Source organism: Phodopus roborovskii, unplaced genomic scaffold (assembly GCF_943737965.1).
Source record: "Phodopus roborovskii unplaced genomic scaffold, PHOROB, whole genome shotgun sequence".
Classification (NCBI taxonomy): domain Eukaryota; kingdom Metazoa; phylum Chordata; class Mammalia; order Rodentia; family Cricetidae; genus Phodopus; species Phodopus roborovskii.
In genome coordinates, this window is record NW_026126413.1 from 13954676 (window position 1) to 13976069 (window position 21394).

The window sequence follows — 21394 nt, forward strand, 5'->3', positions numbered from 1 at the left end:
GGAATAGAAAAAGTAAGGTAAGCACTAGTATGGATGCATTAATTTGTTGTTCTCTGTTCTTTATCATGGCTATAGTATGACCAGGACTCTCAAGTTCATGCCACTATGACTCCTCCGCCATGATGGATTTTAACCTGGAATCGTGAATAAATAAACCCTTTCTCCTGAAGCCCTTAAGCTCTGTGTGTGTGTGTGTGTCGTAGCCACAGAGTATAAACTTACCTTGGTCAGGCAATCTGTGAAAACAAGAACGAGGAAGGGATGAGGTGGCCATAGAAACTTATGTTTCTATTCCCTGTCTCAGTGGTAGTACCCAGCTCAGAGCAGGACATTTGGCAGAACTAGGCAAAACTGTACTTGTTTCTCCAAGTCATGCATGCCCATGGGTTGGTGACAGCTAGAAACCAAGTTGATCAAAACAGTCATGTGGGCAGAGCATCAGTGGGTACTCCATTAAGCAGGGTTCTCTAGAGTAACAGATAGAAAGGAAATTTATTAGAATGACTTACAGGCTGTGGTCCAGCTAATCCAACAATGGCTGCCTATGAATGGAAGGCCACATCTGGAATGAAATAAAGCTCAAATGGCTGGACACACCTGTGAGGGACTTTTTTTTTTTTAATTAAATTATTTTGAAGTGGGAATACCCACTTCCTGTCCTCCCATGCCCCACACCAAGCCCCCATTCTACCTCCCATCCACTCCCCATGGAGGGTGAGGCCTCCCATGGGGATCATCAAAGTCTGTCACATCATTTGGGGCTGGGTCTAGGTGTTCCACCATGTGTCTAGGTTGTGAGAGTATCCCTCCATAGGGAATGGGCTCCCAAAGTCCATGCCAGAGGTCTCATAGACTTCTCTGGGAAGACCCACTTCTAATCCAGATCTTTGAGGTGGAAAGATCCACCTTAATCTGGACTACATTTTCAGTTGGCAGCCTATATAAAGGACATGGAAGAAGGAAGTTCTTCCTCTTTACCTGCTTGCTCTAACACTCACTAGAAAGCCTGTTTCTTCACTGGCAATAGACCCTACGTGGTGGGGATTCCCGTGCATCCTGAAAACCACTGAGGACATCCAGTCTCATGGATTGAACAACTACTGGATTCTTGACAACCAAGAAAAGCCACTGTAGGCACTGTGGTGTCTCTCTCTGCCCTGCCCTGTCATAGATGCCTGAACATGGTAAAGAATAGAGAGGCAGTAGCAGCTATGTGGCTACCTACCTTCAGTTCTGGCTCTGGTGAGGGTGGTGTACAGATAGTCTGATGCTTGAATATTGTCTAGCATTTTCTTCCCTCATACCTCCATTTCTTTAAGCTAGGGAAGAGGGGAGATACTGTGAGACTCTGGTGACATTTAGATGTTTTACTTCCCAGAGATTTCTTCAAATGCCCTCCTTGAATTTATCCTATGCTGACAAATATTTGTAGTTACTCTTCAAAAGTTCCATGAGCTACTGATAATCCCTCTCCTTCAGAAAATTTGAGTTTCCAAAGTTCATGGATGCTACTAAAATATTTCATTGAAATCTATCATTGCAGATGAATGTGGTGGCTTGAACAAGAATTGAAGTGTTACTCTAATTAATCTTAACCAATAAAAAAAGTTAGTCAAATACTGGGATTAGAATCTGGAAGATCAGGGAACTAGGAGCAGCTACCAATTGTTTCTTACCTCTCTCTCTCCTCGATCCAAAAGGGCCAAGATCCTCTTTCTGCTCTGCTGTACACTTCCTGTTTCCTCTCTATACCGCCTGCCAGACCTCTATAGTTAACTAGTGGATAGTTCCACCCTCTGAATCCCAGCAAGCTTTGTCAGAATACAAACAAAATATCACACAATAAAGAATGGACCCCATTAAGCTCATATATTTGAGTGGCAATACTAGGAAATGTAGTTTGTTGGAGTGGGTGTTGCTTTGTTGGAGAAAGTTTCAATAGCCCATGCTAGGCCCAGTTCCCTCTCTGTCTAGGGATCAGGAGGTAGCTCTCAGCTGCTTCTCAAGCACCATGCTCACCTCTATTCTGCCGTGCTCTCCACCACCATGATGATAATGGACTCAACCTCTTAATCTGTGAGCCCCCAGTTAAACGTTTTCTTTTATGAGAGTTGTCTTGGTCATGGTGTCTCTTCCCAGTGCTATAACACTAAAACAATGAGTTAAAAGAAGAAACAGGTGGGTAGTACGTTATCCCCAAAGGAAGTAGTTAAATTAGAAAAGTATTGTATGGGCAAACAGTAAACTATAGTGCCACATGAGGTTAGGCACCAGGCTGAGTTGATATCTAGTAGAAGAGTATAGAGTCTAGACTCCATAGCGCCAAGAAAAGCTGCACCAACTTTTATTTCTGTACACTACAAAAGTAACATCAGGTGGTATGATACTTACCACTGAGCCTTTGGTCCATGAGAGTATAGGATTCAAGCAGTGGGCCCTGATTTTGCTGTTTTTTTTTTTCCCCCAGATGACCCTTAAGCAGATTTTCAAGCCTAGCCATCAAAGTTTTCTAGAACCATACTTGGTTTTTACCACAGGTTGGACAAGAAAGCATCATGAGGAGAATTTATCTGAAAAAAAAATTTAGAGCAAAGAATATTGTGCAAGGACCACTATCATTTACAGAAACCTCATGACAGACTCCTCAGGCAATGCGAACTGTTTATCTCCTGATATTATACCAAGGTACTTATATGGGAGCATTAAACTCTGAAGCTATTATGTAATTCCCCCCCCCACACACACACACTTTTTTTTCTTGGCTGGTAGAAGGCTAAGGATGCATTTCACTTCAATTATTGGAATTTTCTCCAATATAAAATTTGTTTTATTATCAATAGGCTTCCCTTTTCTCTTCATTTTTTTTTTTCTTTTTTTTTTTTTGCTTGTGTCTATTGTGTGTTAGACATTTTAAAATCTTCTGGTATACTTTAATTTTTAGTACATGTGTTTAGTAATTAAATAAATGTTTTTCAGAATAACTAATAGACATCCAACCATGCACAGAGCAGTGGTTTTTAGTGTGTTGGCTTATGAGAAACCCAAGACTTGTGTGCCCGAGATCCAATAAAAACAAAATAATATTCCAGATATATGTGTGAGTAATTGTAAATATATAGTTTAAACGTCAAGTAATTGATCCACCACATGTCCAGCCCTATGTTAAGAGATACAGTTAATGAAAAGTGGGGAGATACAATTCTGTTAGATAGGGGGATGCGACTAATGAGCATATTTATAGGAATTTGTTATTGAGATGCCAGTCATGTTCTAGATGCATTCTGTGTGGCATCTTGTTTAGGTTTTGCCTTCCCCCAGATACTAAGTTAGATGTGTGCTATGAAATCGGTACTTACATGACTCTACTGTACATCAGGGATGAGGATTTCCCATCCGGAACGAAAAAAACATGTGCAATTGAATACAGCCTACTTCTAATATGCCAAGGCAAAGGAGCCAAGGAAGGCCTACCAGCTGTCCCTGAGAAGGGAGGACAGTGGCCAGCCTAGAGTTGAACTGTGTCGTCAGCCATCAGAACTCCCTGTAACACGGGAGTCACAGACGGAGACATTTGTTTCTGGGAATGAGTTCACTGTATTAGCTGGTTTTCTTGCTGCTGTGACCAAATAATTGACAAGGGGCAACTGAAGGAGAAGGGTTTTATAATCTGGGGGTGCAGCCTGGCATGACAGGAAGCTGTGGCAGCAGGATTGTGAGGCATCTGGTCATATTATAGCTGTAAACACGGAGCAGGGTGGACTGGGGATGGGACATGGCTATAAAAATCTCAAGGTCCACTCCCCAGGGACCCACCTTCCGCCAGTAAGGGTCAACCTCCTAAAGGTTCCACAGCCTTCTAAAACTGTAGCTAGGGCAATGTGAAGCCACAAGAGAGATTTCACATTTAAACCTCAACACTCATAATGGAGATGGTGCCTTTGATAGTACTTGAAATACTCAGCTTTACCTGCAGGGTAATGGGGGAAGTATAGTAATAGCGTCTCAGCAGTACCACCACAAGGAGTCTGTGGACCCCTCTCCCTTCACTAGGTGACATTTGAAGTGTCCCCTGTTCTGTAAACCTTTGCTTTTTACTCCCTTAGCCATCTTGAATCAAATTGCTCGTTACTGTTATGAATCCTCAAACAACAGCGGACAGCTGGGTTAGTTTGCCTCCGATAGAAGTCTGACCATTAGTAGGCAGCCATTTTCCTTCATCACCACGGGATGGAGCCCTGTCAGTGAAGTTTTGTTGAATGGATAACAAGCACTGCCAAACTCTTAAACTCATGAGCCCAGAGGGGGTGGAAAAATCCACAGCCCTTAGCAACTCTTTAACGCTACAAGGCATGCGGCACAGGACCTCTCTGTAGATGACAGTAAACATGAGTTGAAATGACCAGTGCATTTTCTCCATTGTGATAAAGTTCTCCATATTTTTTGGTTTGTGAAGGCTTGGACAGTAAATCAGTGAGGTCTGAAATGAAAGCTCTATAAATAAATTGGTTCCAGTGGGCTAGTCCTGCGACGGATGGTGTATTTTCCAGTCACAGCGACAATTTTAATGAGCCGTCCCAGTGATGGATGGCACTCTCATGGCATTCTGTCCTTAGAGTGGTGAGTGTTGGTCCTGGAGGTTCAGTGTCCTGTCCTTGTATTACAGGCCACATCTTTACATGTGTCAAGGCAGGTATAGCTTGGAGTTGTTTTTTATTTAACAGCAAGTTAAGCCTGAGGCGGAGCTCTGACTGTCATGATTGAGTGCTGTAGAGAGAAGAGAGTTTCTCCACTTCCTTCTGGAGAGGCAAATGCAGATAAGCAAGCATGTGTTGATGGCTACTCATTTATCCCCCACCCCCTTTTATTTTTCTTTTGAAAGCATCTCAGCAGTTTTCTGTTGAGCTGATTTATGACAGCAGCGATACCCAGCTAGAGGATACACAATGGGATCTTTTGAGAAGGTAATCAGAACTTTGGCTAGGAAGCAATCTATCGTATCTACTTATGCTAAATGTATCACAAGACTCTTATTGCTAGTGATGACTTCAGAAACTGGTTATGAAGGTCATTTGTTTTGTTTGTTTATTTGAGAACATGGGCTCAGCACTCAGGTCTTAAGAGACTGTACTTACCCACTGAGTACCTAGAGCAATGGTTCTCAACCTGTGGAGTATGACCCCAAACCTTTCACCGGAGTCTCCTAATCCTGTCAGAAGACACAGATATTTACATGATTCATAACAGTAGCAAAATTACAGATGATAAGTAGCAATGAAAATAATTTTATGATTGAGGATCACCCCAACATGTGGAGCTGTCTTAAAGGGTTGAAGTATTAGGAAGATTGAGAGCCACTGGTCTAGGGGATTTGGTAGGCCTCTTCTCCATCCTCCTGTTATCAGGAGATGGTCAAAGGTCATTTTGAAATATACTTCTATGCACACCTTAGAGAACTCAGTTGCTAGTAGTTTTGGTCCACTTGAAGAATAGCTTTTAAGATGTCAGCAAGACTGCTAGCCCCCACTCGTGCATTGCTGGCCCTCAGCCATCTTGTTGAGAATGCAAAGAGTTGACAGATGTTCAGACCGTAGCCCTGTTGTCACCAGTCATGCTTGTGGGCTCTAATTGTAATCAGATTGTAATCGAAGTGTTGGGGGATGGATATAATCCTCTAAATTCACCAAACTCCCTCCTTCTCTATAGCCTAAAAAGAGGAAGGAGCTAGAGGCCTAGATGGGTACATGAGCTAGCTAGGTTCCAATAGCTGGTTAGAGGCAGCAGTAAGACCCAACAGGGGCCCTCCCATTGCAAATTAGACCATTTCCCTTCCTCTATGGAGTCTGTACCACGAACACCCACTGTAGCATGATGCAAAATTTCTCTCATGTTTTAATTGTAATACTCGTGGATGAAAATACTAGAGATACTCTAAAGAGGTGACATCAAGACATGAAGTAGCTATTTTCAATCCTTTGTATCCATGGGGATTCTCCAGAGTTTGCTGGAATACAGTGACAGCTCTACTCTTGAGTTACCAAGTGAGGGATGACATCTGGGAGTTGGCATTTCAACCAAGTACCAGCTGATGCTGATGTGTTCCGAGCAAGAGCATGTTATTTCAGGCCACTCATCATTGGGCACCATGTTCTCATTACCAGCTGTGTCACATTGTTCACTCCCTAGCAGGAAGAGTTACTGGTGACCCTTCTTTGAACTGCTGTGTGCGATTTTTCATGGGAAGTCTAAAATTTAGATTCTGTCCTGAGGCCTGGGGGGGGGGGCGTCTTGGCTTTGAGTGAGATGGCCTTAGCCCTCTGTGTTCTAACCTGCTGCAAGATCTTGAATAAGTTATGGCACACCTAGGCTTTTCCAATCTGTAGAATGGGGGCAATATCCTCTAACTAAGATATAATTGTTGCGGGATTGGTTTGGAGAAAACATGGAAAGAGTATAATGGTTAATAACCACCTGGTATGTCAGAGGCCAGTCATAGTGACATCTCAGGGACTCTTGAGTCACAGATACAGTGGCGGCTTCCTAAAGATTAGGATGAATCTGGGAGCCCCCTCCCCACACCCACACTTGTGATATCAGCACAACTTAGTCATGATTGAAGGAAGGCTGATAAAGACAAGCCTACAGGGCAAGCTGGTGTAAAAGTAGCCTGGATATTACCTGGAGATCTGACAGTTGTTATTGGCATATGTAGTTGATGTCTTTTAGAGGGCACTTTTAATTATACGATTTCTTCTGTAAAAGTTTGCTATGTTATAGTAGCAGTAACTCCAGACAGCTGGAGTTGACGTGTCTTGACTGTACCATTTGCTCTTATGGGGCTGGAGGGATAGCTCAGCTGTTAAAGGCTAGGCTCACAACCATAAATTACTATTTGCCCTTATGCTTTACCTACTCTTACATTCTTTAGTTTCCTTGGGCCCTAGGGACCTGGAGGAACATGCCATATAGTCTAGGTGTAGTATAGTAGGCTATGCCAGCTCGATACATGGAAACATGCCCTATGATATTCACACAATGACGAAATTATATAGGCATTCCATTTTCCAGAATGTATACCTGCCACTAGGTAATGCATGTCAATGCTCCTTCCAGGCAGAATTAAGTAGATTTACTCAGCAGCTGAAACTAAAAAGAGGCTTTATTGGGAAAACAGATGGTTAGAAGCACCATGAGACTGCAAACATTTGGAAGACTTGACCAAAGCCTCATCTGAGAGCTAGTAACACAGGATGTCATCCACACCTGAAGAAGACCACCCGCACAGTAGAAACTGTAGCCATGGAAGAGACGTACTCCTGGAAACCAGAGGGTATACGATCCAGGGAATGAGTTCTGTGATATCACGGAGCTAGGAAAAGGCAGGACATGAACCTCAGAGCTACTGCTATGCCTAGCATGCACCAGCCATTGTTGGCATGGCAGTAAATGTGGGTCCTCTCACCCTTACTCCTCGGGTATGTTTTCTTATGTAGCAGCCTCCCTGTGCTCGCACATAAAATGCGGGACCTTCATACATACATACACAGTAGTGTGGTCACAGGTTCAATCATCAGTAAATGTCAGTTGGTGGGTTTTTTTGTTTGTTTGTTTTTGTTTTTTCACAGAAAGAGCTGCTTCTTGAGCAGTCATTGCAATGCAGACTGGCACTAGGGGAGTAACTTGGCCCTATTTATAGCCTCAAGTCACACCACTGCATTCTGTTCTTGTACCATGAGTTTAAATTACCCAGTGTACAAAAGACAAAACCGAAGCCATCAAAAAATATAGGTACTAGTAGCTAATTGTTAGGGTTGGGTGGAGGATGGGAAGGATGGAGGAAAATGAGACTTTTTTTTTTTTTTTTTAATAGCAAGAACATGCCTGGAAATGCTGTCACCTAGAGGTATTCATTCTTAGCATTTAAGCTACATACATAATATTGAGCACATCCAAAGTGACCAACTTGTACCTTTTGCTTATAAAAATTGGGTTGGGATAATGAAACAAATGGGTTGGTAGGATTTTAGAAATGTCTGGTAAAAACTAGAATTTCAAATGGAAACTTAAGTTTCAAAACAACCTTTATTCTGTTTGAGGACCTAATACAATGCATTAAGCAACTTAAAACAATACATAGCTTCACTGAATCTATAACTTGAACAAAATGTCAAGGAGGCACACTCCCTCCCCCCACCCCAGTTGCCTTGTAAAGGCAAAATTACAACTGACCATGACATCCTCCCTCTCGTCAAAAGACCAACTTTATTTTATCAATGTCATATAAACAGATTTGTAAAAACATTGAACAGAGTGTAGCTTTAAAAAATATACACATATAAATGAGGGTGTTTTTTGTTTGTTTTGTTTTGCTTTTTTTCCCCCCCTTAAATAGCAGCATCCTGGGCAGCCAATGCTGTCTCATGGTGACAAGTTCAGTGTGAAGTTGGAGAGTCTGTTCAATGTGTCACTTCCTCCCTACCCCAACTACTAGTTATTTTATATGTAACCATAGGTTTTTGTAAAAAAAAAACAAGAGAATTTGGCATTGTGGAACTTTGTCCCATGGGAGGCATTGTGCTTTTAACTGCCCCTTTCTTAAATGACCCTAAATTCAGACAGACAGCAACACCCACTTTCCAACTGACTTAGATTCCATGCATTGCAGAAAGCACAGTTGGGCAAACCAGCAGGAACTTTTCTCCCAATAAGGAACAACAGCAGGGCTTCCCAAACAAGCTACTAGCTCATGACCAGGTAAACGACAAAGGGACTGGTCCCTCACACTGACAGCTCACAGAAACACACTCTGGCTTGACAACCCTGAAAACAAATATATGCCAGGTAAGCAAGTCATCCAGACCTGCTCCCTGAAAGGGCGTAGCTTCTAAACACCGAAAAAAAAAAAAGTCAAATGATGAACTTCTCACTTCATTTGCCAACAATTTTCACCTTTCTAAGACAAAACGAAGCAACACCAAAGGAAGGAAAAAACCCACACACATATACAAGACCGTACTAGACACCTGCTTATTAGGTACTTGAACTCGACTGTGGATCTGCGTGGCTGAAAGGTGTACTGGAAACAGTCCATGCACATATACATATATACATATATCCAGGGCCGTGAAGTTGGCAAATGTTGCAAACAGATGCTTGCTGTCTCTTCATGTGTTTATGATCGCTCTGGAGTGGGATATGTGGTCCCAACCCTCCCACAGCTTCAGTCTAGCCCAGTTTCTCGGCAGCTTAGTGTCTGGCTGTCTTTAGGATGTGACAGTTGGTGAGAAAAACTATGTGAGGATACTTACATATCAGGAGTGCTGTATCCATCTACACTCATGAGCTGCTCAACGGATGCTAGTGGATGACTGCCTTGATGATCACAGAAGCTTAGTGACCAGACTTCTCTAAGGACTGAGGTGGTGGCATACTAACCTGTCATCAAAAAGGCACTCAGCAGGACAGGTGCAACATAGTTCACTATTGTGGAGCAAAGTGACTTCTTTCTTCTGACCAATGGAAAAATCTATTGTACCAAAGTTCGTGAGATGAGACATGTTTGCAAGTCATCTTGCAAAGAGTGTTGAAGAAAAAACACTAACAGAACTTGTAATGGAATGGCTAATCTCAGATCTATTTTAAAAATTAAAATGAAAAGTTATTTGTACGAGACAGCATACATGATATACTACTTTAAAAAGAAAAGGAAAGGAAGAAAAAAAAGAAGGCAATCAGCTTACAAACAACTGTTAACTGTTCAGTGTTATGCAGCACGGCAGAACGCTACCACTGGAGGTTGCAAAGCCCAGAGTAAACTCAGGGAATCATCAATTGCCCAGCAGTGCAGACGCGGTCAGATTAGAAGGGTCAAGTCTGCAGGCTCACAGTCTGGCTGACCGACTTTTGCTTGTGAGGATGAGCAGTGACTTCATAGGAAGGAAAACAATACATTCTACAGACCATTAACCCAGCCACCAGGCTGCAAATTCCAAAAGATGGAAGCAGCAACATCAAAAGACACAAATGCCTTCACCTTCGTCTAGAAAGGGGAGAGAAATATAGTTGTGGGTGTGTGAGAAAGGGAAAATGAAGCTGGGAAGATGCCCTTTGAATATACCAGGGCTGTGACCGTGACTTTGGTTAGCCTCTATTCTTCGCAGCATGTGGCAATTCCTGACAAACACACCAGCGTTTGCACACGGACACCAGGGTAGCGAAACTAGAGCACTTGTCTTAAAGATGCTACCTTCCCTCACCGTGAAGCACCAACACGCACGGAGATGTGACTGAGAAGAACTGCCAGTTGCATTCCTTAACAATCTCCACAAAGCACAGTGGCCATCTATCTACTTGGGCCCTACTCGCTTTCCATTCTAAAGAGAACCGGACAGCTAGGAAGACAGCGAACGTCCAACTGCAAGGGTTGCTTTGCGGATCATGCTTTTGTTGAAATGAATCGTGACTGGCCGCTGTGGCTAACCCAATAACAAAAGGAGAAAGAACACATTTTCCAAATGGCGGGGACTCAACCCCGAGACCAGTGTGTTCAACAACAGCAACAAAAAGGGCACATTCCGGGAGCCCCCAACAAACTTGGCCTTTTTCATGAGAACGGAGATGCTGGCCAGCTATGCTTCGGTGGACTTCCAGTAGGTCTGGAGCGGCTGTTCATTGGTAATGACTACCAAATGCAGGTGGAGAAAGATGGAGACTAAGCAGCCTGCCCTTTTCAGTTTCTCTCCCCTTCTCTGGACTCCCCAGAAAGTGCACACCACCTTACCTTACCCGTTCCCCGCCCACCCCCCCACCGGTTACAATCCATGGCTACCTTCCCCTCCAGATTCAAGAAGTTCACAATTCATTAGGAAACAAACATTGCCAGGTACCGTATTTCAAGAGTCTTAAAACAACACTGTTGGACTCAGCAATACGTTGTCACATCATATATCATTTTCTTTTTCTTTTTTATTGAATAAAGCAGCTTCAAAGCTTATCAGGCCCTGCCCAACATTTAGTCAAAAAAAAAAAAAAAAAAAAAAAAATCTGTTATGAACTTTTTAACCTTGGGCTAACAGCCAAGTACTCTGTACAAGAAAAACTGTAAAGTATTTCATAGTTTTAATTCTTAAGCCATTTTCCTTTCTGGCATCCTGTACATTTCTGAAGAAGAAAAAAAAAAGTAAGAAAAACAAAACAAATATTAACAAAAAACGAGGGACAATATTTTCAAGCAACAAAAAACTGGGATGAGGGAAAGCTTATTCTGAAGGTGTGTTTGAAACCGGTAACAACGTAATAAAAAGAATTGCATAGCACTGCACGTTTAGCCTTCAGCAAAACAAAACAGAAGCTATTTGGTATTGATACAAATCCATCTATTTGATAGTCACCCAATAATATGTACATATTTTATATACTGAATGTCATTTTAAGTTCCCTTGTCCACACTCCTTTTTCTGTTGGTGGGTTTGTTGGTTGTTGATTCGACAGGTTTTAAGCAAAACGTTTTTCTGGTGTTTTTTTTTTGTTTTTCTTCCGAACACACGGCATCAGTGTTCTCTCAGAGTGTCCGTGAGAGCAGACGTGCCTCCCTGCTCCACGTCGTTCGCTCACGAAAAAGGAAATAACCCACAGTGCGACCGTATCTGGGTTCACCACACCCAGCGACACCCAGGCTAAACCAGGCTGGACCAAGCGGTCCCAGGCACAGGCTCTTCAGCCCTGTCTACCTTCTGGTCTCCAAAGTTCCAACTTGTAGCTGGTAAAGCTTCAGAAAACATTAACAAGCACCATGGTTAAAGGCCTCTTTGTCCCTGCACGGAGAGCTTTTTGCGTTGCTTTTTCTCTGTGTGTTGGTTGTGTGTTGTGGCTTTAAATTAAAGAAAGAAAGAAAAAGGGTAAGGTTAGAAATGTCTAGTCATCCGGCAGCCCTAGGGACTGCCTTGTCTTCCCCGACTTCTTTTTGTCCAAGAAAGCTCTAGTCCCACGTGCAGACAGCCAGCTTCTTTTCTGCAGCTCAGTTCACAGGTCGGGCTGGAGAGGAGCCCTGTGCTTCCCAGAGGCCTTGGGTGGCTTCAAGGTGAGGAACTGGATCCAAGGGCAGCGTGCGCTTCATCGCCTCTGTTGTGCATATACGGGGTATGCTAGTGTGACGTTGAGGGAGTCATTGTGCTGCACGAGGGAGGTGTGTTGGTAATGTAGCACCAGCTCCTTCAGCGAGCTGTACAGATTGTAGGGCTCGGCAAAGCCATAGCCGGTGGCAGTCTTGTTGATGACACAATGCTTGACTTCGCCGTCTACCCTGGAGAGGGGAAGAGGGAACAAAAAAAGTTTTTGGAGCTGGTCTCAGACAAACAGAATGCTACAGGCTATTTTTAGCAAAGCCAATCGTCATGCAAGGGCATGGTGAATGGGTCTGTTCACTTCTGGGGAGCCAAAGCCCCAGAGCCACGGTAAAGTATTAGTGCTGATTTTACTGGTCAAGTGACACACACACACACACACACACACACACACACAGGACTGTTAAATGGTTCAAAGGAGGGGGAGACACAATGGATTAGGGTTCCTATGAGACATGAGATGAGGGGTTGATAGATGTGTGGTCACATGTGACATTCGGCAAGTATGGGACACATGGTGGCTTCCAACCTCACCTCACTACTGTCTCTGGGAGGCCAAACACTAGCTTTCCTCCAGTTATAATCAACAGGTTTCGTTCAAGCTCTCCTTGAAATGGCATCACAACTCTCTAACTTGGCATTTATTCCGAATTCTCCTACTCTCTGGGCTTAACTCAAAACCCTCCCTCTGTCTGTCTTATCGGCACAGTTCTTAAATGAAGCAGTGATTGGCCATAGGCTATATGGCACTTTTAGTTCGCGTCTTCCCACACAAGAGGACTTTTTTCTTTCTCTGTCGCTATGATGCTAATGACTCCAAAGCCATTGTTCCTCTTTCGGCTGACTCAGGGCAGGGTCTTCATATATAACCTGTGCTAATCTCAGTCACTGAGTGCTAGGATTACAGACATTGTGCTCGACCTTCACATTTTCCTTTTCAAAGTACCCCCAAACTATTGCGAAATAAAAAGGGATTATGCAGCAAGACGGAAATTCGCCTCCTCTGGGGTATACCTCTGCAAGGTAGCAATGGGGGCCTCCCCCTTCTTGCTGCCCTCATCCCCGAAGGGTTACTTTTTACATGATTGTATTTTTGAGGTTAAGACATTCTCCTGACCTCTAGTGAATGAATGAGTGAAATGTAATGAGTAAGTTTCCTGGCGTTACTTACACTACGGAGCAGGCGTAACAACCCTGCTTACTGCTCTCCCGGACAAGGAAAGTGCCATCTCTCTTCCCTCGTAACAGGTTCTCGGCTTTGTTTCGGTTGCTGCTGCCAACATTCCATGTCTTTTCATCGTGGTGGGGTAAGTCCTCCTCATCTTCTACCAGTGAGTATTGGCTACAGAGGCAGAAACAGAGGTTCAGGCGTGGGGGACCCCAGCCTGCCCCAAGGTCTCCTTCCGAGCAGGCAGATCAGCCTCCCCACCCCCTCACCCCCCGCACCCCCAGGGGGAATGGTTAGCAAAGTTACTACTATCTCCATTTTCACATTGGCAATCACCCTTAGGTACCTGGGCAGAGGCCAAGGCAAGGACAGTATTAAGAAGATTGCCAGTTCCCAAACAAGTCACACCAAACATATACTTAATCTTCAGAGTATACTAAATGTAATTGTTTTCCTCTCGTTCCAAAAATATTTGGGGATTTTTCTGATGTTCCGGGACATCATTATGAACACATAGGGTCAATTTATACAATTATGGGGGGGGGGGATGAAACAACAACAAAAAACACCCCAGTCTTCCTGGGCTCAGCTTTCCCTTGGTAAAGCTCGGGATAATGCTACTGAGTTACACACTGGGGCTTGGGATATGTCCTGAGGCCGGTGGAAAGTCTGTTAACAAATCTCCGGGCCGCCGTCCATCTTAGCGGCTACTTACTCTTCAGTGTTTTCGTTGCCCAGCCACTCGTTCAACTTCTTCTGCCGCACACCTTTCTGCGTCAGCCACCTGAGAGTTTTGCAAAAGAGGAAAGGCATTGAGGAAAACGGGTCTTGGGTTTGAGCCACTGTCAGTCCTTCGGGCTCTGTTTCAAACACTTACATCAAGTATTGGTCTCTGGTCTTCCTCAGCTGAATGAGGTCTGGCTTAATGCTGTTCATGCGCTTGTCAATTTCACGATATTCAGCTGCCTGCTTCTTCAAGTCTTCCTCCAGCCTCCTCCTACTGTCAATGATCTCGCTGATGCGAGACTTTAGCTTATCATAGTTATGCATAATCCTGCAGGCAGGAGAAACATATGGCTAAGTACCTGGGTCCACCATGCAACGACCCCAAGGGTTAGGGAACTCTGTTTTCTTCCGTTTTAAAACTGCTCAAAGGACTGGAAGGGAGAGCATCACTCTGACCAGTCTTACACAATTTTTGTTACTTCTGTCACAAGGGTACTGGGGATGCTCATGACGCATCTACCTTTGAATTTCTTTCTCGTTGCCTTCACGTTTAAACTTTTCTATGTATTCTTTGCTGTACCGCTCCTGGGTCTGGCATTGTTCTTCAAATATTTTTATGGTTTCATTAAATGCTTCAATAGCTGTCCTTTTCATTTGAATTTCCTGCAACACAAGTTTCATATGACATGGTCATTCATCCCTTTCAGAATGCGGCTTCATTCTGTGAGAGACAAGCTATCTAGTGATGCAGTGTAAACATTCTGGTAGTCATAAGCTTAGTTACAGGAGCCCTCTTGGCCACTAATAGCAAGACGCTTAAGTTCCTTATTGAAGTGATGTAATGGCCACAAGGGGCCTGTGAGATTTTTTTCATCGACTCCAAATTATCTCTAAATTGCTTAAGCCTGATAAAACACCAGTGCTGTGTAAACAGCAGTGGGGGGGGGGGGTTGTCTTTGGGGAAGGTTTGTACTGTTTCTCCTCAATACAGGACCTGGAGATAGGAAACGCTGGTTTGTACTCTATTAGCAGGGTTGCACAGGAATTCTCAAACTCTAGTCAGAGGCTATAGAAACAGACATTTCTTGTGGAGATTTTTCTGCCAACTTTTACTTTTTAAAATTTCTCTCTCTTTTTGTTGAGATCCCTTTCCTCTCTCTAAGCCCTCCCATATACCCCTCCATGCTTATTTTCAAATTCATGGCTTCTTTTTTCACTAATGGTGTGCGTGTGTGTGTGTGTGCGCGTGCGTGCATGCTCCTAAATATGTAAGTACCACCTGGTCAATCTTTTAAAAGGCAATATTATTGTATATCATCCATGTTGCTTTCACCTCTGGCAATCAGCACAGTGGACACAACTCCTCACAGCAGGAGGATAGATATGCAATTTCTATCCCAGAGCATGGACAAAAGTCTCCAGTCAGGAATTACGTTGCATTGACTGAAAGCTCACAATAACCTGACAGTTAGAAGCAAGCTTAATGTGGAATTCTTACGAGCAAGGGCTACACTGAAAAGGGTTAGACACAATTCTCCTTTTGAATCTGATTTATAACATGTGTTAGTCCAAAATATCTTAAACTCACCTGGGAAGTACGGGTATATTCTTCATATAATCTATCATATTCCCGACTTTTTTCTTGAAATTGAGTATTATATTCATGTAATTTTTTCCCTACAGCTTCAATATTATCTTCTTTGACAACTTGATCCTGGAATACACAAGGGGAAGAAAGAACTCAGCTGATAAGGTATTTACTCAAATAACAGTCCTTAGTGAAACAGTCAATGTGTTATCTGACTCAGCCATTGCGAAATCCCTAGCACGGTGTAAAGTTTGTCAAAAGCCAATTTTCTACGTTGGAGGGTGGCTTGGCCCTGTGTTACTGCAGTGGGAGGAGCTCTGAGGAAATTACCTGCTGGTATTTGGACACCGGGTAGAGTAGCTTCACATCCAGCTTGGGGTTATACTGAGCTAGAGACTCATTCCGGTAGTGGTTTATTAGTTCAACCACAGAGTTGAAGGTTAATGGATCAGAGAAGCCATATTTTCCATCTCGGTGAAATATTTTGATTAATTTGTTATTTCCTCCTTTCCTGTAAACACAATATAAAAGTAATGATTATCAAAGTTTTCTGATGCAGTAGTGGGGGGCTCTTGAGGGAGAGGGATAGCCAAGCATGTTTGAAAATCCCATAATGAAACCTATTACTTGAGGTGCAAGTTTAAGGAGAAAAAGAAACAATCTAATAAAGAAATATTTTCATGACAACCCAGACATCCCCAGATGACAACCCAGACATCCCCAGCACAGCTGCCCCCCCGGCTCACCTTAGTGTGAGAGTATAATCGCCGTGCATTTTAGTAGAAGCATCTCGTACCAAAAAGGTGCCGTCAGCTGTATCTCGGAGTTTCTCATTCACTTCTTCCCTGAAATGAACACAGCATAAGACCACGCTTGCTTTGCAACCTTGAGTGACAGCATTTTGCCTCCTGCACTCAGGGTTGCGGAACCCTGGGCCGGACCCTTAGCCTTAACAGATCCCATTCTTTAAGACCCTGAGCAGAAAATGAAGAGAGGTTCCGTATCTTTACTTTCTCCTGTCCTTGTAGAGTCACACGCCAGCGTCACACATTTTCAAAGGTAACTAACAATTTCTCTTTGCTTATACAGAAATGCTGTAACTTCATCCCACTGATATATATATGTGTATGTATGTATGTATGTATGTATGTATGTATGTATGTATGTATATCTCCATTTACACTATTGGCGCATGTAGACATACACCCATTTATACTACCGGCACATCTATACTACCAAGTTTTTTTTTTCCCCCCCTTTAAATCATTTTCTGTTAAATCAGCACAGAAAGACACAAAGAGGCTCCCCGAGCCCACTCCCTAACCACTTGAGAAGCTAAAAGGGTATATGAGGCGTGCAATAACCTTAATCCCTGAAGTCCTGCCCTCTCGAGAGAAAGCAGGCAGTGCTCTGTCAACAGGGACACTTGCTGGGTATTTAATTTCCTGTGTCACCCAGCACCCACAGCACTCCAGCACTCAGTGGCTTTTCTGGTCGTCTTTGGAAGAGACCCAACTATGCTTCATGCTTATGTTGGATGACATCCTAAAAATGGAATTCAGCAAGCTGGTGCTTTCTGTCCTCTTACTCGAAACCTCCCTGCATCCCATAGGGATGCAGGAGCCCCTTAGCCTTACCTTGAGATGTCTCCCCAGTACCATTCAGCATCCTGTAAGGACATATTGTTGTTCATGCCGTTGTTGGCTACAGTAGTGGGCTTGGGTGGTTTAGGGGGCAGGGCTGTAGGCAAAGCAAAGGGGGGAAAAAGTTGTTTGCAATCCTGACTCCAAGCGCACATTTAAAATTAGGCTCGCATCTTTCCATATGAACAACATTTCATTTCATTACAACAACCCAGAGTAAGGGGGAAAGCGGTGTGATTTTATTTTAATTAAAAATGCATGAAGACTCTATTTTCAGTTAAAAGGCAATTGAATTTACTGTGACATTTACAGTTGTTTTTAAAAGAAATCTCAGAATATGGTTAAAAACAAAAGCTGAAAAGGAGAAAAGTAGTAGTGAGGATGCCACAGACAGACAGACAGACAGACCAACCTAGAGGTTAAGAAATAAACGGGGCTGGCTATGGGAGAAATTTTCAAAGCTAATCCAGAGCCAACATTTCCACTAGATTTTACCGTGTGAAGTTGTGTGCCCAGGCAGCGCCGTCTAAAGTAACTAGGAACATCTGAGCTGCAGCAATAACAGCAGTTGCCTTCTCTTCTTTAATTATGAAAGAAAAATTTGGTGGCTCTGTCCTGCAGGACTGCAGTAATCCCCCCCCCATCCCCCCGAGTTTATAGCAGCGTGCTTTAAGAACTGGGTTTCTCTATGTTCCTTTTTCTCTGCCAAAGACACTTCAGGAAACTCATCTGTGACCTAAATCTCCTTAGTCTTCATGTTACTGTTCTGCTGGGGGTCACTGTGCTCTGTATGTTAGGTCCCATTAAAACCCAGATCCCCTTCTTCAGTGTCTAATCAGTATGCGCATAGCGACCCCCCCCCAAAAAAAAAAAGGTGACATGAAGCCCTCAGCATTTCTGAGTTTCCTCACTGCAGGGAAGGCTGACCACAAAGGGAACAACCAGGCTCCTAGGATTTTTAGCTGAATCGGAAACATTAAGTTTGAAAGCACCGACTGCGTTAATTTACACTCCGGATGATTTCAGGTGTCTAGCAAGACTCTTTCACAAAGGCAAGGAAAGCCAACTTCTTTTCCCATTGTAGTATCTCAGCTTGAGTGAGAGAGAGAGCAAGTGAGTCTCCACATCTGATTTACCAGTCTCAGGTCATCAGACATGAGTTTGAGTCACTGCTTCATCTCAAATGCTTTCTAAAACACCCGGCACCATCACAGCAAAGCCACACTGCCAGAGTCCACAGGCAGCAGAGAAACAGCACAAAGGACACGTCCCCTTAATTAAAGGAACAATATACAACAATATAGCCCAACTTGCCAAGGATCACAATTAACAAAAGACGCCAGCAGCAGAAAAGTGGAATCTAGTTCCCATCCATTCAGCAAGAACCAGCATGTATCAAGTACAGCCCAAGCTGCTTGCTGCTACACTCAACAATCTGTTTAATTTTAAAGTTCTAATCAGACTAATTTTAAACCGTGAAACAAATCAGTAAAAATAGCAACCTCGAGAATATCTGTTACAGCGGCTTTCCAAAAAAAAAAAAAAAAAAAAAAAAAAAAAAAAAGTCACAAAATTAACTAGCTCTTTGCATTAATACTGCAGTATTACCTGGTGGATCCATTTCTATATAAAACATCAAATCCATGCCACAGTTTATATCTGTCTTGGCACACTCTAAGTCCAGGTCTTCCATAGTCCAAACCGTGGTGTACATTTGTGCGAGCGTTTCCTCGGCTGTGCTCAGTTATAAGAAAAGAGTCCGGCTTTCTTTGTAATGGTGTCTTGGAATTCATTTTAAAACCTATACGGGGCTGCACTGTAACCTATTACATCACACGCCCCAGCCAATCAAGTCAGAAAAATGTCACCAGACCACTCCTGCTTCATCGGCTCTCCTGGATGCCAGCTTCACACAGCCCCAGCCTCTCTCCGAGAATGTGCATGCCACACGGCTGCAATGTCTACATGCTCATCGTTTCGAAAGGTGTTTAATATGCCTGCTCTCTTCCAGCAGTGAGTTCTCTTAATTCCCTCTTTATTACTCCTTGCAGCATGGTACATTCCGCTGTTGGCAGACTGACAAATTGCTGATAAACTGTGGCTTCTGGCTCTGTCCCTTAGTGCATATGGGCTTAGAGATAGCCTGGCTATTCACTGGTATAAAAATCTTACAAAGGCATCAAGCTACTACTCTTAAGCTCTATTTTATAGTCCTCAGATATCGTCCATAGATGTAAGAAGCAGAAAGGATCAAGCACTCTGGATAGTTAAGACTAGTCTTCCATAATTCTTAAACACGGTCATAAATGCACCTCATTAAAAAGGGAAGCTGAGAGACAGTACTCAGACAAAGTGCCTGTACCAGAATATCCCAAGGTCAGAACCAGACTCTACAGAACAAATCTGAAAACTCAGCACAGGAACAGAGATGCCTATTATTTGCAGAAATGATAAACATAGTGGTCAGCAATGGTGAGTTTCAATGCTTCTACCTAACAACACTGGACACCAAGATGCTTCTGCCAAAATAAGAGGTCATTTATCAGAACACAGGGTTCAGGTGTACTCACTGCTAGCTGCTTTAAAGGAGGTGATGTAATCTCTCTCTCTCTCTGCCCTCCCCCTTCTCTCTTTAGCACAGTGCCTGACTGGGGGTGGGAGGGGGTAATATTCCTTCTTAGCACTGTTCAATATAAAGAAATCAATTTCTCTACAAATCTAATGATTGATTTTGGCCCTTTAAATCATTTTGCATGTAACGCTGTCACCATAGCTGGGACTCTTGGTTCACTGCCACTGTGAGCCAGAATCTCCCGATTATGGGGAGGGGGGGCACTGCTCCAGTGTAAATGTGGCTTCCTTTATAAAAACTCGAGTGGGCTTTGTGGATGTGGCTGTTACATATCCGTGTGAAGATTTATGGAACACAGAAGCCCCATTAGATTTCTATCACATTTGGGATCACAGCGCACTCTAAGTAGAGCAAGGCTTTCTGTTCCCTGGCTGCTGTCCACTTGAGTCCCCTCTCTAGGGCACTTCTGCGTTATTGGAGACAGGTAGATTCAACCCTATCCCTTCCAGTTCACACTTTTCTAATTGCCTATAGGTTTGGCTAAATCTAAACTAAAATTCAAATAAAAAGGGTAAAAGTGGTGGTGAAGTATGTCCTTAGATAAGATTTTAAAAAAAATGGTTGAATAAAAATATTGAGTCTTCTCCCAAAGTAAAAGAGACAAGCCCCCTTGGCAGTATAACCTACCGGTCACCCCAAAGGGCCGGTGTGCGGTGGCACTCCAACAGGCAGCCTAGTTGCAGACTTCTGCTACCATGTGCAAGGGGACCCAAGGGGCAGATCAGGGAGACAGGTGATTTTCCATGTTCTCTGCGAGCACTGGCTCGGTCCCAACTTCCTGACCCTTACTTTTTTCTAAACTCCAAACCCAAACCCCATCTCTTCCCCGCAGTGTCCCCCCCTGGAGGACAGAAGGGAGTGTCTCCCCTAATCGCCCATCTGCTCTACCCCAGGCAGCACTCACCCAGGAACACACACACCCATCCCAGCCAGACTAGAGAGGACAGGCTTGCAGATAAAGAGCCCGGTGCAGAGAAGTGCATAAATGAAAAGCGACTTACTTTGCAGGTTATGCATTTCAGCGGTTTCTCTTTGAACTGCCGGTATCCCACCAAGGGAAAAAAAAAAAAGCCAAAGAAGCTGTTCTTCCACCAAGTGGGCCCGGCCCCTGAGGCTCCCCCGCCCCGCCCGGCACCGGCAGTAGCAAGCCTAAGCTGGAGGAGAGCGCGCGAGGCGGGGGCGCGCGGCTCTCAGCCCGGCCGCCGGTTCCCCCAGGCTAGGCTGCAGCCGGTCCCTCCGCCCCGCGCCCCGCCCCGGCAGCGCGTCCCCAGCTCGGCGAGCGGAGCCCCCCTGGGTCGCGCTACCGCTCCGGGGAAGAAAGGAGCCCCGGCGGGCGCTCGCACGTCGCGCTCAGATAAAGATCGCGGCTTCATGATTAACTTGGGCAGGTTCAAATATTTGCTGAGCTAGGGATTTGGGGAGGGGGAGGGGAACCCAAGTCAAAGTCAAAGTTGTCATCAGGCTGACAAGTGGCCGAAGCCAGACTAACTTGCTCGGTTTCGCCCTGGAAATGAGGAG

General features: G+C 44.0%; 1 protein-coding gene across 1 annotated transcript in view; it reads right to left on the reverse strand.

Annotated features, from left to right (window-relative positions):
- Positions 1-10925: 10925 nt before the first annotated feature.
- The window catches only part of Pik3r1 (phosphoinositide-3-kinase regulatory subunit 1), a 79293-nt gene continuing 68824 nt past the window's right edge, over positions 10926-21394 (reverse strand). Inside the window, exons 8-16 of the mRNA XM_051182859.1 lie at positions 17239-17341; positions 16348-16446; positions 15932-16112; positions 15602-15727; positions 14534-14676; positions 14165-14341; positions 14003-14071; positions 13291-13461; positions 10926-12298 (exon numbers count right to left, since the gene is read on the reverse strand). Coding sequence (XP_051038816.1) covers positions 12109-12298; positions 13291-13461; positions 14003-14071; positions 14165-14341; positions 14534-14676; positions 15602-15727; positions 15932-16112; positions 16348-16446; positions 17239-17341 — 1259 coding nt within the window. The 3' untranslated portion in view covers positions 10926-12108. The remainder of the gene's footprint in view (positions 12299-13290; positions 13462-14002; positions 14072-14164; positions 14342-14533; positions 14677-15601; positions 15728-15931; positions 16113-16347; positions 16447-17238; positions 17342-21394) is intronic.